This window comes from Panthera onca, chromosome D2 (assembly GCF_046562875.1).
Source record: "Panthera onca isolate mPanOnc1 chromosome D2, mPanOnc1 haplotype 2, whole genome shotgun sequence".
Taxonomy (NCBI): Eukaryota; Metazoa; Chordata; class Mammalia; order Carnivora; family Felidae; genus Panthera; species Panthera onca.
Window position 1 is genome coordinate 36,202,657 of NC_138349.1, and position 18,196 is coordinate 36,220,852.

Below are 18,196 nucleotides of genomic sequence, written 5' to 3' on the forward strand. Positions count from 1 at the left end.
CTGCCTTAAAGCCTTCGCTCTTGCTCTTCCTCTACCTGAAACAGTCTCTCCTCGGATATGTGATTGGCTAACTCCTTCACCTCCTTGTCCATTCAAATGCCACTTTCCTTTTTTTAAATTTTTTTAAATGTTTGTTTATTTTTGACGGGGGCGGGGGGAGACAGGGAGAGGGGGACGGAGAGAAAGCACGCACACAAAAGTGAGGGAGAGGCAGACAGAAAGGGACACACAGAATCTGAGCTGTCAGCACAGAGCCTGACACGGGGCTCAAACTCATGAACTCATGAACTGTGAGATCGTGACCTGAGGCGAAGTCAGACGCTTAACACTGAGCCACCCACGCACCCTTAAATGTCTAAATGTTACTTTCTTAATGAGGTCTACCCTGAACACAGGTTTATTTTATTTTATTTTTTTTGAGAGAGAGAGAGAGAGGGAAAGAGAGCGAAAGAAAAAGGGTCAGAGAGAGGGAGAGAGAGGGAGAGAGAGGGAGAGAGAGGGAGAGAGAGGGAGAGAGAGGGAGAGGGAGAGGGAGAGAGAGAGAGAGAGAGAGAGAGATAGAGAACCTGAAGTAGGCTCCACACACAGAGTGGAGCCCAACATCGATGGGGCTTGATCTCACAACCATGAGATCATGACCTGAGCCTATGCTCAGCCGACTGAGTCACCCAGGTGCCCCCAGGCTTATTTTAAATTGTAACATGTCACTGCCCAATTCCCTTTACCCAGTTTGACTTTCCTTTTTTCTAGAGCACTTACCACCTCCTACTACTATACACTATGACTTACCTATTGCCTACTATGCTGCCTGATGTGTCCCAGGTGCCCAGAATAGTACCTGGAGGAGGAGGTGCTCGGTAAATATTTGTGAAATAAAGGAGGACACAAGGGTTAGGAATAATAAAGGGAGCCAGGATTTTAGGGCCTATAGTGTCCTACTGTAGTCAAGTCAGAAATCAGCCTGCATACTTAACTAGAGCAAGGGAAGAGATTCTGAGTTTACTAGTGATTTTTTTTTGACAATTAAAAAGAGTTAATTCAACAGAAATTAAAATCTATTTTAGTTTTCTAAAATACAATGATCATTTTCTGTTAACTGAATAAAGAAATGTCAGCAGTTGAACATTCTGAGAGAACAAAGCTTTGTCTATTGGTTTTAAATTTTTTGATACAATATAGTAGCCTGGTAAAAACCAATCGGGGCGCCTGGGTGGCTCAGTCGGTCAAGCATCTGACTTCGGCTCAGGTCATGATCTCACAGTTCGTGGACTCGAGCCCAGCTCAGAGCCTGGAGCCTGCTTCGGATTCTGTGTCTCCCTCTCTCTTTGCCCCTCTCCCACTCATTCTCTCTCTCTCTCTCTCTAATGAAGAAACTTAAAAAAAAAAACCAGTATGTTATAAAAAATTAGTAGTTATGAAAAGTCTTCAAAGTATCCAAATAGAAATTGTCTTCTGCCTTTTCTACATGTTTGGACTGTACTTACTCATAATGGTTACATTCAACCATTGTGTTCAACTCTTAAACATACCAGTACACTAACCATGATTTCTAACTCTGAATACTTACTTATTTTAGGGTACATATTTTTTTTTCAATCCGTCACTGATCACAAATGATTATGACCTAGATATAATTTATTTTCAGAAGGCAATATAAGACAATTTCATTTTTAAATTTGTTATCCTTAGTTTTGTCTTTTAGTGTCCACTATGATGCTCTGCTCAACTGTTTAAACATTCTTTATTATCTCATGCACAGTTTCAAAAGCTAAAAGAACCATAAATTTAATGATTTTTCTTTAGCATTATTGCTAGTAACACCTAGATTAAGACCCATAATTATTTTCTTATTTAAAAAGAATCATCAAAATGAACACTATAATCACTTTCATAAATGAATGTCTAGTTTCTGCCAAAATATTGTTTGAAACATGTAACATCAGTATACCATTGACCTCACCTCATTTCTAGTACAATCCTGAAACACTGTACGTGCAACCTGTTGAGACTTTAAATATAATTCCTAATTAGGTCTTTGATTTTTATTCTAAGAAAAAGTCTTGCCTCAAAAAATTGAAATTTATAAAGAATACCTTATTGGAAAGTTCAGTTTATATCTTTCCTTCAATATAATGGCTATTTAATATTAATAAATTAATAAATTCAGATGATTGGGTACATCATGACAGGTATACTGTCATGCAAACATAGTTGGGAGAGCCGTGTGTGTGAGCTCATGTGCACGCGTGTGCGCGCTCTCTCTCTGTATATACGTATATTTAAATTCACCTCTTTGCTTAAAGAAGCTTCAGAAACAAAGCCAAGCAGAAAGAAGAAAAAATAAAATTAGGAAAATATCATAATTTATTATGAAGATATGCCAGAGTCAGATGTCCAGGATTCCAAACCCAGCTCCAGCATTTATCAGCTTCGTTACTTAACCTTTCTGAGTCCTATTTCTGTGAAAAAACACTGTGATAAAATCTGAAATACTCTCCCCTCAACCGTTCTCACAGCTTGCTCCTTCCTATTATTTTGGTCTCTGTTCAAATGGTAAGTCCCAAGAAAGACCTTTCTCTGTTTTATTGTTTCTCATAGCTGTTGTTATACATAGCATCTGAAATTATCCTGTTTACTTGCTTATTGTCTGTCTCTCCAATTAGAACAGAAGTTCCAGGAGGGTGCAGACTAGGTCTGTCTTGTTTATTGCTGTGTTTCCATTGGCTAGAATAATGATTGGCACAATGTAGGTGCTAATAAACATCTGTTGAATGATTAAATAATACCACCTAACTTGAGGGGTTCTTGGGAAGATTGAATAAGATAATAAATGTAAAGCTCATGACCCCAAATACAACAAACACTCAATAAATAATAGCCATTAGTTTAATCTTTTATTAGCATTTATTTTAATTATGGTGTGATTTAATTGCAGTATGATTACAGACTGCCTAGTTGAAGTATGCTAGTATTATAAAAGTCTGGTCATGAGCTGTGCTTTTCAAACTAGCACATCACAGAATCACCTGAAAGCTTGTTATTACACAGATTTCTGGCCTTGTCCCCAGAGATTTTGATTCAGCAGGTCTACGGTAAGGCCCAAGAATTTGCACTTTTAACAAGTTCCCAGGTGATGCTGTGGCTGGCAGATGGAGACTGCGCTTTGGATATAGCAAGTGGATGTAGCCTAAGATTTTCAAACATCGAGTATGAACATATCAAGAAATCTCTGTACCTTAAAGTACTTCTATATTTACGATACTTGTTCAAAAACAATAAATGGTTGGTTATACTTAAATTTTACCACCTTCTGATTGTGTTGTTCCTTCATTTTTACTTATTACCACATAAAATCACCAAGTCCCTTAACTGTCACATCAACTATACTTAATTATCAATTAACCCTTCTTCGTTGCATAAGTTAAAAACTAAGTACAACAACACTTTTCCAAAGAATTTGTTCTCTGTGCAGGGATTACTGCCACAATCTCTGAAAGGGCACAAAGAAGAAAGCTTTCCTTTCCTGTACCACAGATTTCTATGTCTATAACCTTCTTTTTCTCCTGGGGAAAGAATCATCACTCTTACAGGGGCCGCTAACCACAAGAGAGTTAAGAACCAACGCACTGTATTCTCCACATTTTAGCTGCCGGAACAAAGCTCCTTTGTTCTTAGTTGAAGTGAAAAGTCTTTAATTTTAAGTCAACAACCTATACAGCCACAAGCAAATACACCCTAAGCAACCTCAAAAAGTTTCTGAGGATCCTGGTGCAAGAGACAGAGCATCCTTTAATCTAGAACTGCCAATCTCTGGTCCCCAATCCAGTGTCTCTCTCTCCCTAAGACGCACGAGGCTTCCCCCTAAATTGTAGAAGACCGTTTTTCAAAATATGTAATTCCTAATTGACATTGCCTACGTGCCTTTCAAGCTACCTATTACTGCGTATGAATCTCTGAAAGAAAAAACACAATAAAATAATCAACAAATTGGCCATTTATTTATTCATTTGATCCTTTATCAAGCACCTAAGTACCAGGCACTAAGGTACACGTAACCCAAAGCTACCTATGGTAGCAAGTCGGTGGCATATCTTGGAGGAGATGAGTTTTAAAGGATGTGCATCTGCTCACTGGGCATATGGGTGAAGTGCATTCTAAAGCAGAGCACACTGCTGAACCAAGTATGTGCCTGTATGTGCAGTAGGCAGTGAGGGAGGAAGATGTGGGCACAGCTAAGTAGTTTCAATTTATCCCGAGGCACCTGGGTATCTCTAAGAAATTCTGGGTCAGCTGATGAGTGAGCAGTGAAGACAGTAAACTGTTTAAATGATCATGCTTTGACACAGGTTAGAAGTGAGTTGCAGAGAGTTTGGGCAGAAGTAATGAGGGCCTGAACAGTCACAGGGGGGTGGCAGTGAAGGGACAGATTTGAGAGGGATTAAAGAGAGAGACCAGACAGGACTTGGTCCCCATTCTGTTAGGGAGGGTAAACAGAGTCGAGTGTGGAGCTTATTTCCTGCTGGAATAACTGAAGATCAGTATCCCATTCACTCATTTTTAGACATGCTGAGCTCCAGATGGCTTCAGGACATCCAGGTGGACACCAGGAGGATTTTGAAGCTCAGAAGAAAGGTTTATGCCAGAAATAAAGATTGGGAGACATCAGCACATGCAGCTGAAGTCCCAGAGTAGGTGAGCTCACATGGAAAAGAAAAAGATCCAAATACACACGTAGAATTTTTTTCTTGGCTTATGAGAAGTTTGCTTGATAGAGTTTAAGTTCTAAATCAATCTTTTTTTTTTTTTTTACCACTCTACTCCAGTGGCTAGCAAAGTGACTGACAACTAAATATTTTAAATAATTCAATAATTATTTGGAGGGACATTTACTTCCTTAAGTTTTGGGTTATTAAAATGATCTCATAGATCTGCAACCATGGTTAATGTGGATTTAGCTCATCTAGCATGAAGTGACCAAAGATAAAACTCATTTGTATGTTAATTTCCTCCTAATTTAAAAAATTTATCTTTTTATCAAGTGTCCTTGGCCTGCTTTAGAGAAGTGGTGTTAGTAGGTGAGGTACAAACCTACTTAAAAATGGGGGCTTTTGTAAGCTTTGTCTGTCTGTTTGTTTTGGCAATTCCTTGCCCAGAGCCTGGGACACAGCCTGCCCTGTCACCTCTGCCTCCCACATCCTTCTAACTGGCTTTCCCCTTTCTCTTTCTTCCACACAGCTGGCGTGCTAACATCGAGGGCTGCTGCAGTCACTTATCATGCTGGTTCTGTTGGCCCTTCTTTCTACATCAATAGGGAAGCCGGGCAGTGTTAGCTCCAGAACTTACTGGGAGAATGGGAGAGCATCAACCTATCTGATCTGAGGAGGAGAGACAAAGAGGTGAAATGCATTTGCAGAGTATCCCAAAGGAAAAAAGTAACTTCATGTATCCATATGACAGCGGGGAGCATCATGCATGATTCCCACCTCCCGCCCTGCTGCATGCATTTCTACCGCAGCCAGGCCCAAGCTTACTCACATCTCTGCCTGAGCAGGCCAGGGCCTATGGCTTTAGGAATTTCAAAAAACACTCTAGTTTCTTATCTTGCATGCCATTCTGCTGCAATATCCCGACACATACCTGCTATTATATCATTCCGTTTCATTAGTTTCACTGCACTTATCAGCATCCAAATTTCATATATTTCTTAACTTGATTACTCTGTCCTTCCTCATTTGACCAGAAAGTCCAGAAGGGCAGATTCCATGTCTGGTTTTACTCATCAACGGTAAAGCTCCATTTATATATTTTAATTTTCAAAATTCAAGTAAGACCAGAATCTTATATCATGAATTTTCATAGTAAGAACTATTTTTTTACCCATTCTTTAAAGAATCACAAAATCATAGTCTTTGTACAGAGTTATTTTAATAAGATATTCTTTCTATATTCTATCAGTCAAGATAAAAAATATGATGATGTACTGCAGCGTCACTTAACATTTCTCACTTTCCTCCTGTCCCATTTGGCCATCTTACTTTTATATTTTATACTATCTCAAATCACAGCATCATTATACATTGGAAATTAGACATACATACATTATACATTAGAAAACTGGGTAAGGGCGCCTGGGTGGCTCAGTCGGTTGAGCGTCCGACTTCGACTCAAGTCATGATATCACGGTTCGTGGGTTTGAGCCCCGCATCGGGCTCTGTGCTGACAGCTCGGAGCCTGGAGCCTGCTTCGGATTCTGTGTCTCCCTCTCTCTGACCCTCCCCCCATTCATGCTCTGTCTTTCTCTGTCTCAAAAATGAATAAATATTAAAAAAAAAAAACTTATTAAAAAAAAAGAAAACTGGGTAAGATCAAAGACCCAACCAATGACTGAGAAACGCTGAGTTGCAGTATTATCTTATCGTTACAAATAAGATACTTTGCAAATGGGATAGTTTTTGCCTACAAGCTCCAATATAAATACAAGCAAAATAGTACCCAGAAGTCCAAGGACCAGAAAGTGAATAAAGATGAGTACTACAGGATCCTCAGCTCTCCAGAAACACTGGGTTGAGTATCTGACTCCATCATTTATTATTTGGTATTCTCTGCTGATGATAAAGGCCACATTTATGATTTATTTACCACTGTCTTTTAATCCCACTTCTGCCACATACATTCTCTTTCAGCAAAGGGGCTTGATGATGGCCAAGGAGTTTTTCAGGCCAGAATGACTTGTGCTGTTAAACTGTCACTTACCCCTTTAGACTTTAAACTGCTGTTGCAAACATAAACACAGCCCTTGCTTATAACATGACTGTTTATACTTCTGGAATCTTTTGTTTTCCATCTCAATTTAAAATTGGGATTTTATTATGTCCCAGAGAAAATTTTCTTTCAGAAAAACAGATATAAAATCTGCATTAGAAAGGCAGAAATTGGAGAATTTGTGCTTTCTTCTTATCTCCCAGATTTGGCAGTTTTTGCTGGAGAAATCCAAATATGAAAATAATGCACAAATGTTAGAAGAAGTAAAACAAAACAGACCGTGGACCAGGTCCGGGTACCATGCTTGGTGTAGTGGGAAACATGTAAGTAGAAGATTGAGTCCTTGCCCTAGAGTATTCACATCCTATTGGCTCTTCCTCCAAAATACATCCACAATCCACTCTTCCCCGCCTCCATTGCACACCTCATTACCCTGGTTGAAGGCCCTATAATCTTTCAGCTGACATGCAGTGATAGCCTTCTGATTGCTGTTCCATAAACCTGCCAAGGGCATTCCCACCTCAAGGCCTTATACTTGCTTTTCCCTCCATCTAGAATGCTCTTCCCATATATACACAGAGCTCAATTCCTTCAGGTTTGTGTTCAAATGTCATCGTATCAAAGAGGCCAACCCTGACACTGTATATAAATTAACCCCATCTCTCCTATCCACAACCCTTCTTTATTTCTCTTCATAGCATTTATCATTATCTTACATGGCACATATTTATTATTAGTTTCAGCTACTCGAATCTAAGCTTCTTGAGAGCCCAGATGTTTGACTATCCTGTTCACTGCGGTATCCTCTGTGTCCAGAATGGACAGTGCCTGGCACACAATAGGTATTCAATAAATATTTGTTCGATGACATTTAATTGGTAATTATTCAAGTTAAGTAATGATACAGGGCAACAGCAAATTAGTATTTCAAGACAGTTCGTAGTTAATTGCTAATTGAATAGCATAGGCCAGTAATACCCAAAGGTAATACATATCTCCATCACTTGGAGAGGTTTTTCAAAATACACATACACAGACCTCACCACAACTGATTCACCAAATCGCTCTAGGTGGAAATCTGAGCATATGTATTTTATTTTTAATTTTTTTTAATGTTTATTTATTTCTGAGACAGAGGGAGACAGAGCATGAGTAGGGGAGGGGCAGAAAGAGAGGGAGACACAGAATCAGAAGCAGGCACCAGGCTCCGAGCTGTCAGCACAGAGCCCGACGCGGGGCTCGAACTCACCGCGAGATCGTTACGTGGGCTGAAGTCAGACACCCAACCGACTGAGCCACCCAGGCGCCCCTGAGTGTATGTATTTTAAACAGCTTCTTAGAATGATTCTATTTTGCTTTTATTGTGGTACACTATATATTACATAAAATTTGCCATTTTAACCATTTCCAGGTGATTCTCTATTTTGTACCTATCTAAAACTCCTGGTGTAGTATTATGTCAATTCAGTAGCAGGAGAACAGGTGAAAGGGAGGATCTTAGAGCATGAGCTTTGGAGTTGAATAAGGTTCACCACTCATTAGCTGTGACACTGGGCAAGTTACTTAACTCAAGGTTTCCACACCCACAAAATGAAGATAATCTCTATACTCTCTCTTTCCCAATATCCACTCCAGACTGTTTCAAGCAAAGCTAAAATGAAATCAAGTATATAAAATATATATAAAAAATACATATATATATATGTATGTATATATATATATATATATATATATATATATATATAATATAATATAAAGTATCTATTTGGTGCACACAATAGGCATTAAACTAGAACTTACTAGAATTACTTTCACTGAAACAGGAAAACAGTTTCATATGGGCAGAAACACAGAAAGTATGTGGAATCCTGGCATAAGTGGCTAGAACAATGAAACTTCTACTGATAGGCCAGGTGAGAAAGAAACTTGACAGGAGTTCCATAGACATGACCATATTAGAACAGAGGTTTTCAAACTTGATCATGCTTCCAAATCACCTAGAGGGCTTATTGAACACAGATTGCTGGGTCTACTCCCAGACCTTTTGATTCAGTAATTCTGGAGTGGGGCTTGTTAATGTGCATTTCTCATAAGTTCCCAAGTGATGCATAGGCTGCTGGTTTTTTGGTCAAAGGGTAGAAAATTTCAGTTCAACAAGACGAAGAAGTCCTAGAGATCTGCACGGCATACAGCCTATCGTTAATATTACTGTGTTGTACGCTTAAAATTTGCTGAGGATAGGTTTTATATTCAGTGGTCATATCACAAAAAAATAATAACAAGAGCATGGGAGGAAACTTTCAGAGGAAATAGATAGGTTTATGACCTATGGTAATGATTTCATGGGCATACACTTATCTCTAAACTCATCAAGTTGCATACACTGAATATGTACAGCTTTTTGTAAGTCAACCATACAATAAGGTCTTAAAAAGCCAATGAATTAAAGCAAGTATACCCAAACAAAACCTGTGAGATTAATTCCTGCAATATAATTTTTTTAAATCAAAAAGCTAAAATGGTTCGCTTTTCAAAAAACTATATCCAATAATATGTTCATGGTTTTTAGAACATGAAAATTAAACAAAAGTCAACTATTACATAATAATACAAGAAAAATTTCATGCCCCTGGTATCTTAATGACAAATTCAATCCTGAAAATAGATTCAGAGTTAATTCTTGGAATACTCATTGTTTTGAAAGCTAAAATCTAGATAAAAACAAAATGTGGTGGTTTTAAAAGAACAAGTGTAGCCCATAACTTCTGAGGCATAAATGACAAAAAAGAATACTCACAGGTATGGAGGCATTCTGTCACTGTGGTTGGCTTGATCAGGTACCCTTTACAGATGTAGCAGGTGATATAAGGATTGAAATCTTTCACCAAGTGTTTCCTTTGGGTAGCCATTCGTGGTTAGCTAGGACTGGCTTTAGTAGTTCAGGCAAAGAGGGGTAGTAAGCGGATGAAGTCTGATCCCAGGAGCCGGCGTGGAGTTCCCAACTGGATGTCCTGAGGCATGAGAACTAACATCCAGATTTATCATGAGATCGCTGGTCATCACTCCTTTTGGTGGTTCTGCTTTCCCATCTCTGTTTCCACAGTAATTTTAAAAAGATAAGAGAAAAAGAGTGTCAAATTCCTCATACGGTATTAATAACATATTAGCAGCAAGTGTTATATGCTCCAAATTGGGTGTATGGGTGAACAGAACACTTCATTCACTGTCACATTAATTTGTAAACCTGCTATGGTGTCATTCAGGAAAATGACAAATTCATCCAATCCTGGAGCCTTAACTCTCAATTCTACACGTGACACCCAAAGCGGTTAACTCCAGTTTTGATATCTTTACCTCTTCAGTAATGCAGTTTAACTACCTGCTTGACTTCTCTATTAGGAGTCCTTTCTAATACGAGTTACAAGATTCAAAATTGAAATCATTATCCTATCAAAATGCTTCCCATTTCCGTTTTGTACCCTGCATCCAGTCAGTGAAATCAAGTTGATGTCCTTTTCTGTTCCATCCATAGCCACCCTATTTGAATAGTACCTCTCCACCTGCAGTCCATCTTACATTCTACCAGATTTATTTTATTCTATCACATTCGGGTCCTCTTTTCAAAGATTGTCAGTGTTCCCTCTTTACAAAGACATTTAAATTCCTTAGCTTTCCATACAAGACCTTCACAGGCTGACCTTAGCATACCCTTCAACACTTTTCTTCAGGCAAAGTGAAAGGATCTCTCATAGTCCATTTTGCAGGCTCTATATACCCACTGTCCAACAAGCCCTTCCTCTCCTCTAAATCCTACCTGTATCCTTGGAAACCCTTCTCCAAAGTTATGCTCAGTGTACTCTCTTCTCGGGTTTAACCCTTACTACTCTCCTATTACATCTTTCTTTTAATTTAATTTATAGTTCCATTCATTCTTTATCTCCTCTATTAGACTGCAAATTCTTTGATAGAAACTGGTCACATTTAGTAAATGTATAACTTGGGCAATGTTATTTATCCTCTCTAAATCTCAGTTTTTAAACTATTAATGAAAAGAGTGCGCACGCCCTAGAGTGGTAAGGATTAAATAAGACCATATACATAAAGCTAGCACACAATAAGAACTGAACGTCATTAACTTTTTTTCCAGAAATGTTTAGCACAGTTGGCTGGTCCGTGGAGTTGCTGGAAAAAAAAGTTTTAAAGGTTTCTTACAAACAAATGTGTTCTAGGAGAAAACAGCATGAAGGAAGGTACTGATTTCCCAAGTTAATCCTATAAACAGGAACTTTTCTCCTATCTTAGCGGTTAACTCACAGGTGAGTATAAAGCAATGGGAGAGGTAAAAGGCATCATTCCATTGACACATCGCCATTAAGAATGTGCAGTTACAGGTTCTGGGGGTGTCATCCTAACCGCTCAGGAGAACTGTGTCGAGGGTGTAACACAAAGGGAGCATAAATAACAGCCGGCCGGGGCGGGGGGGGGGGGGGGGGGCGGGTCTGGTCTGCGGCCCTTTATGACCTTCCGCAAGGCATTTAATATCCGTGCCTGGGTTTCGGCTTCTCCTGTACACATTGGGACTAAGGGCCTTGCCTTGTCCACAGGTTTGCCAGGAAGCTCCAAAGTTAAGAGAAAGTCTTCTGAAAGAGGAAATGCACGGTCCCGATCTCATACCACCCGAGCCACAGAGTCCTGTCACCACGACGGTTAAAGGAAGCAAGTATTTGCAGTGACGGGGAGGAAGGGAACTTTTCCGCGTCCTCCGGCGGGACCCGGCAGCACGGCCCGGGGCGGTCCAAGCACAAGTCCGCCCCGCCCGCCTGGCAGGTGCGCGGGCCCGGGCCCGGAGGACGCGCCGCTCGGGCCGGGCCGGGGCTGCGCCGGGGAAGACGCGCCGCCTCTCCCGGGGCCGAGCGCCGGCAGCTCGCCGCCCTCTCCGCGCCCGAGGCCAGGACGCGGCCCCGAAGCCCCCAGACCCTGGCCGGACACCCCAACCCCGGCTGCGAGAGACTCCCGGCTCCAGGCGAGGCCGGCCGCGGCAGGTGCCTGGAGGTGCCGCTCCCGCCCCGGGCGCAAACTTGGGCAGGGAGCGCGGGGGCGGCCGGGGCCCCTCGGCCGCTCTCAAGCCCGCCCGATACCTACCCCGCGGCCGCCGCCGCCGCCGCCGCTCCTCGCCCGCCAGCGCGCCGGCCTCAGAGGGAAGGAAAGTGAAAGAGAAACAGCGCCCGCCGCGGCCTGGCCGGTCCCCGCGCCCCGTCCGCCCTCCCCCTGCAGGCGGGAGCGCGCCGGCTCCGCGGGGCCACTCGGCTCGGGCCCGATAGGGCGCGGCGGGCCTCGGGGCCCGGAGCCGGTGCCGCCTCCAAGGGCAACTCCACCCCCTTCCAACCGCCGGCGCCGCCGGCCGGCCACGCCCCCGGCCACGCCCCCGGCGCCACGCCCGCAGGCCACGCCCGCCTGCCCGCACTCCTCGCAGGTGCTGCGGCCTGCCGCCCGCCCTGGCCTCCTTGGCTTCAGCGCGACTCGCAGCCTTGGCCAAATTTCATCTCGGTTCTTCTTCTCGCCACCCCTCCCGGTTGTTTTCATCATAACAATGTCTGGTACATTTTCCCTGGTGCGTTTAAAAGCAACGGTCAGTGCTGATAATGAGTCACCCTGTGAAACTGTCTACTCAACTGCGTCTTCCCCAAGCCAGTCCCACCTGCGCAGCAGCGGGGACGAAGACATTCCTTGATTTACACCTTATGTAAAAATCACTAACGAACTTACTACTCTGGGGTGGGGATCGTGGACAAGTGAGCAAGGAGCGCGGTGGGGGCGGGGGTATTAGCAGAAAGGTAAAGAGTTACTACTATTTTCAAGGTTCAAAACAAACAAAAACCCCAGTTCTCTTCGTAGTGGCTTTGAGACCTGCAAGAGACCACTTACTGCAAAAATGTATTCAAAACCATGCATTAAAGGATTCCTTAAAGTCATTCAATCCTATTCTACTGCATTCCAAAAATTTAACAAATTTCTTCTACAACCACTCGTTTGCTAAACATTAAATTAGACCTGGTTCTTTGCTTCTTAGAAGACTGCAACCCAGTAATCCTACGGTGGCAGGCAAATCCGTGTGGTCTCCACCAGTAAAACAAAAGTCAAAGCGAACATCCCAAAGGTAATCAGCAAAAGGTGGCTTCAATTTGTGCATAAGAGGGAAAGGTGTTGCAATTACATCATCTTTGCTTCTGCAGAAGTGAGAGCAGTGGGGCTAGGGAACTGACAGTTGGGGAGGGGCGATTAATGCAAAGTTATTTGTTTCATCTCCTGTTGACAGGACTAACCTTCCTTATCACCAGAGGGACAGACTGTGGAAATGGTTCTAGTGGCCAACAAACCCAACAACCACCGGTCCAGCAACCATACAGGTGTTCAAAGATCTATTTCAAATGTGAATACACCAAACAAGTAGACAAAGACAGCTTTTAAAAATATCCAATTTATCATAAAACTTATGTAGAGTGGACATAACATTTAAAAAATACCACTGTTAATATTACAGCAGGAGCAATACATTTTCTCAAACAGCTTTCAATGACATTTTTATCATCCTTACAAGAACCTAAAATATATATGCCAATTTCCATGCTAGGATCAACTTCAATAAGTCACAGCAATCACAATGGGCACATTGGTCAAATGACTTTAGAGCGGAAGGATTACTTTCAAATCTTTCATCTTAGAGACAAAACAGATGAATATGTGAAAAGTCGCCCTATTTCAAGTGCATGTAAAACATGTAATGGAAAATGTATATACACACACACACATACACACATATATGTATATGTATACATATATGTATATGCACTTGTATATGTATGCATATGTATGTGTATACATATATGTGTACATATATGTGTGTGTATATACACATATATGTGTATATGTGTGTGTATGTGTGTATGTGTGTGTGTATACACACACACACATACACACATACACACACACACATACCACTTACTGAAGGTCCAGGGGGGCTTAAATGTGACTGGTGGTCAATAGTAAGTGGGGTTAATCAGCATTCCCTGAGGAAATGAGCTTGAGGATGGATATTAGAAAGGCTTCTATTAGCAATGGAAGAGGGATGATGAACATGCTAGAGCAGTATTTGAACACGGATGTAGAGGTGGCATTGCCACAATCAGAACTACAAATGGTGGGCTTGGGGGTAACAAAGAATTACAACCTTGGTAAGGAAATCTGTGCCTTGTGTACCCAGAGGTAGCACACGATGTAGTAAAATGCTTGGTGGTGCCTCCTTTCCCTTCTTCAGCAACCACCCACCTTTCCCAGTCCAAGAAAAAAAAAATGCACATATGAAAAAAATAAGAAAAAAACCTCAAACATTTGTCTGGTTAAAAAAATTAGTATCAAAAGAAATGGTAAGAGAGAATGTTACAAAGAGACAAGTTTCCTGACCTACGTGTAGGTTCTGAGCATCTAAACATAGGACTTTCAGTGGCTGTTTCCTTTTCTTCCCTGGGAATACTTGCCAGTAAGTTACCTCTTAGTTCTTTGGTTCTGACATGGGGTTGGAACAAACCACAGAAGCTTCCATGTGAGCAGGTGCTCTGATAACAAATCTCAAGTACCAGTGAGACCCTCAAATAAACAAAGGCCTGGAAGCAATTGGATATACAGGACTGGGGGGGGGAAAGGCAGATAAAAGAATCATCGCTGAGAGTCCCCTTATCACTAATCTACTTCAGCTTTCTCATTTTACAAATGTAGAAACCAAGATCCTGGGAAGTGGCAAGTTCGTAATCACAGACCTGCTTTTGGTAAAGCCAACACCTAAACAAAGGTACCGGTTCCATATCATTTACATCTCTCAAAGGGAATTTCCTAAGTCCAGGATTTTAGGGGAGGTTTGGTAAGAAACAAATGAGCTTACAAGAAAATAAGGAACAAAGGGAGAGAAGAATGGATGAAGGGAGAGAGGGGAATTACTGCCGATATGGCATGCAGGAGGAACTGCCACTGGTGATCTCCTATCAAAGAAGCATCATCCCAAAGCAATGACTTGCTTCATTTCATCATTGATCCAGACTCTTCCGGGGAACCACAGATGGCTCCTGATAACTCTTGGAACTATTTGGAGGTACCTGTATATCTGACAAATGTTTTCATTACTTTATATTTTATGTCTAGATTTTTATTTCAGTCAAGGCCCGGTAATGGATAAGTAATTCTATACTGAAAAGTTCACATTCTGTCCTTGGCTAATAAATATATTATCAATGATCTGACGTTTAATAGCATAATGTTTAAAAATCGGGTTAGAACTTTATTTACATTTCCCCTGGGATATTAAATAAGATGGCTTTTTCATTATTGTAAATTATTTTATCTACCTAAGTATGCTATTTAATCGTTTTATACAGAATATCTCTAACATAAAACTATCCTCTGTAATCTAAAAGTCTTCCTACAGAGATTTTAGGAAATATTCAAAGTGAATGTCCCCTTGGGACATTTAAAATAAAATAAATAATAAATAAAAATAATAAATAAAAATAAAATAAAATAAATGGGACATATAAAATAAAATGTATTTATTTTATAACCATGGATATTACAGCTCAAAATCTATGATTACCTAAAATCAGTGACAGTGGAATGAGAGGGGAACAGAACTGAAGGACTTCCAATCCCCCTCAACCACGTCTCTTTTCCTGTTAATGCAGCCCTCCCTTATGATCAATAATTGTCAAGGACTCTCTCTACTAAATGCCTTTGAATCCTTCCACTTACCCTGGTTGAGATTACTACCATGTCTACCTTCCATCACTTCAACGAACTCTTAGAAAGCTATGGCTCTCATCTGTCAAACCCTTCTCCACAGCATAACCAGAGGACTCTCTAACTACAAATTGGATCGTGTTGCTCCCCAGTTAAAAAAAACAAAGAAAAAACACAACTCTGTTCTTAGGCTAACCACCCAAACACTTAATAAACCCATCCCAGATTCCCATTCCTTCTACAGCCTCTCCCTTGAAGTCTAGGCTGTAGCCCTAATGAACATTTTTACCTTTGAACTACAGAGGTGGGTCTCCTTTCTTTCAAATGAGCATCCTGTCCCAGTTCCCTCACCCCTCCCCACTCTTGCTAAATCTGGTCAGCCCTTGTTTATCCTTTATCGGGAAATCTCAAAGGCCACTTTGAGGTTTATCGGGAAATCTCAAAGGCCACTTTCCAAGACACCCTGAAGGTGCTGAAGAACTTCCATGATATACATACACCGCGTACCTACATGACAACTCAGCTTATTCTCTCAAGTCTCATAGCACACTGTCTTGGGTTACCTGGTTGACGTGGCTGAGCCCCCTTCTGGATCCATTGCTCGACTGTGCTTCACTAGCACTATGGATGGCAAATGGTAAGCATTCAAATAAACACTGACTGAAAGCTGAATATTTGTAGGCACTTTAAGACCTATTCTGTGTACTCTTTCTCTGGTTTCTTCCTGGAGGGACCTTTCCAAAGATATGTTAGGCATAATCCCTGCCATCTAGGACTACTAAATGAATCACAACAGGCAACAGAGACTTATCCACAAGAAACAAGTAGGGAGCAATACACCAAATTTACTAATAAGGTGTTAAATGACAAAAACTCCAGCTGAAAGAGGCACTGCTATTGGAGGTCAAGAAACTAGTCCTACATGCTTATGACTCTACCAGCAATAAATACAGCAAGGCAAAATACCAAAAGCTATGGATATGAAAAATAAATGAGAAAGCCAGGGGAAAAAAGGGAAATTAAGTCAGTATGCTAAAAGTGAGTACAAATAAATAGCATTAGGTATAGGGACAAGATTAGTCTGTGAAACACAGTGCAACTAGCTAAATATTTTAAAGTGCCTTAAATACACTATGCTAAAGAGACAGACCGACACAACTTGTTTTTTTCCTCTTTTGAGAGGCAGAAAAAACTAGCTGTATTTTCTTTACTGCGATTTCAACAGTTGGCTAGAGCAAGTTCCATTTATACTGGAAGAACAGAGATGTAGCTAAAATAGGTACAGACTATAAGGAAAAGCTGCATTTACTCCAATCATCAGGGCTATGGATATTTTAAAACATCATGACAAAACCACAACTGTTATTTTGGGAGGTCAGATTAAATCCCTGAGGATTATAAATGGACAAGTGACTGACATGCAGAAACTAAGAATATTCCATCAAATCTGAATGTAGATGATTCTAAGTTAGGAATGATTATAGAAAAGTTAGAAAAAAAGCCCTACCAAAAAAAGATATGAAATTCAAATGGGGCAAATGCAATATGAAAATTTAGTGGTATAAACACTCAAATACCAGAGGAGACTAGGCACATGATTTGAAAAAGTCCTTATTTTACAGGTAGCTGTGGTTGGGAGGAAGGGACACTAGACCTAATAAGAGACCTTGATTTTCGGTCAGGGCAAGTCACTTAACTTCCCTTGGCTTCATTTTCCTCCTATAAAAACTAAGATTAATATTATCATCTTAATCACTGGTCTACAGGGAAGATTTTCTTCATATACTTCTGTGTTATTATAATGAGCATATAGAAGATTAAATGAGATGATAAGTGAGAAATGTTTTTTAAATTATAAACCATAAAGGACTATAAACATGAAAGGTATAAGTGGTAATCTTGTGGGCCACCAGCACTGAACAGTACCTAGTAATCTTGTCCCACCCAGCAGAGGTCCTGATGCTGAGATATATCCAAAGAATGTTTGTAGGATGAATGAGACACTTCAGGCAAAGCAACGGATCTAGGACACAGCATAAAGTAAGGCACGCAATGGCCACAAAGTATTCCTTCCTCTGAACTCAGTATTTCTCCCACCCAATGTTTAAAAACAAGACGGGAAACCCTAAATATTTCACACTAAGCAATTTAGTGACATACAAAGAAAACTAAATCCCCAAATGTTTAATAATTTGGTATAGTCGAACATCTCAGAGGTATGTGTTAAATCTTTATTCACTCCCCTCAAATGAAGGGGTAGCAGAAATTTAAGGTTTTCCACTAAAATGCAAAATATCCGGGGGGAGGGGGTCACAGTTAGGCTCTTATGAGCCACCTCTTAAGCTATGGGTTCCCAGCTCACCAGGATTAGTAGAAGGGAGAAAGGCCATAGGAAGGGAGAAAGGCCAGGGAAGGACAGGAGGCTTTAGTTATTACTTAACACTTTAGCAGGATATTAACTGTAACACTTTGCTGGCTGGGAGGTGGGGGAACCAGTAGGAGGAAGGAAAGCCTAACTGCAAGAGGAGGAAAGCAAACCGCCAAAAACAACCTTCTCTCTTGTACTTCACACAATTCTGTCTTGGATCAAAAACAAAAACAAAAACAAAAACACTCTTGAAAACAAAGGCAAATTGGTATGTTCACAATG

The 18,196-nt window shown here is 40.9% G+C and overlaps 1 protein-coding gene across 4 annotated transcripts in view; it reads right to left on the bottom strand.

Moving 5' to 3' along the window:
• PCGF5 (polycomb group ring finger 5) overlaps positions 1–18,196 on the bottom strand; it is a 123,254-nt gene that overhangs the window by 58,438 nt on the left and 46,620 nt on the right. The window contains exons 1-2 of one of the 4 annotated variants that reach the window (XM_078434580.2): positions 11,905–12,022; positions 9,560–9,853 (exon numbers count right to left, since the gene is read on the bottom strand). In XM_078434580.2, coding sequence (XP_078290706.1) covers positions 9,560–9,671 — 112 coding nt within the window. In that variant the 5' untranslated portion in view covers positions 9,672–9,853; positions 11,905–12,022. Of the gene's footprint in view, positions 1–9,559; positions 9,854–11,904; positions 12,023–18,196 lie in introns of those variants that run through there. The other 3 variants (XM_060642048.3, XM_060642049.3, XM_081790493.1) reach the window with 3 other exon arrangements.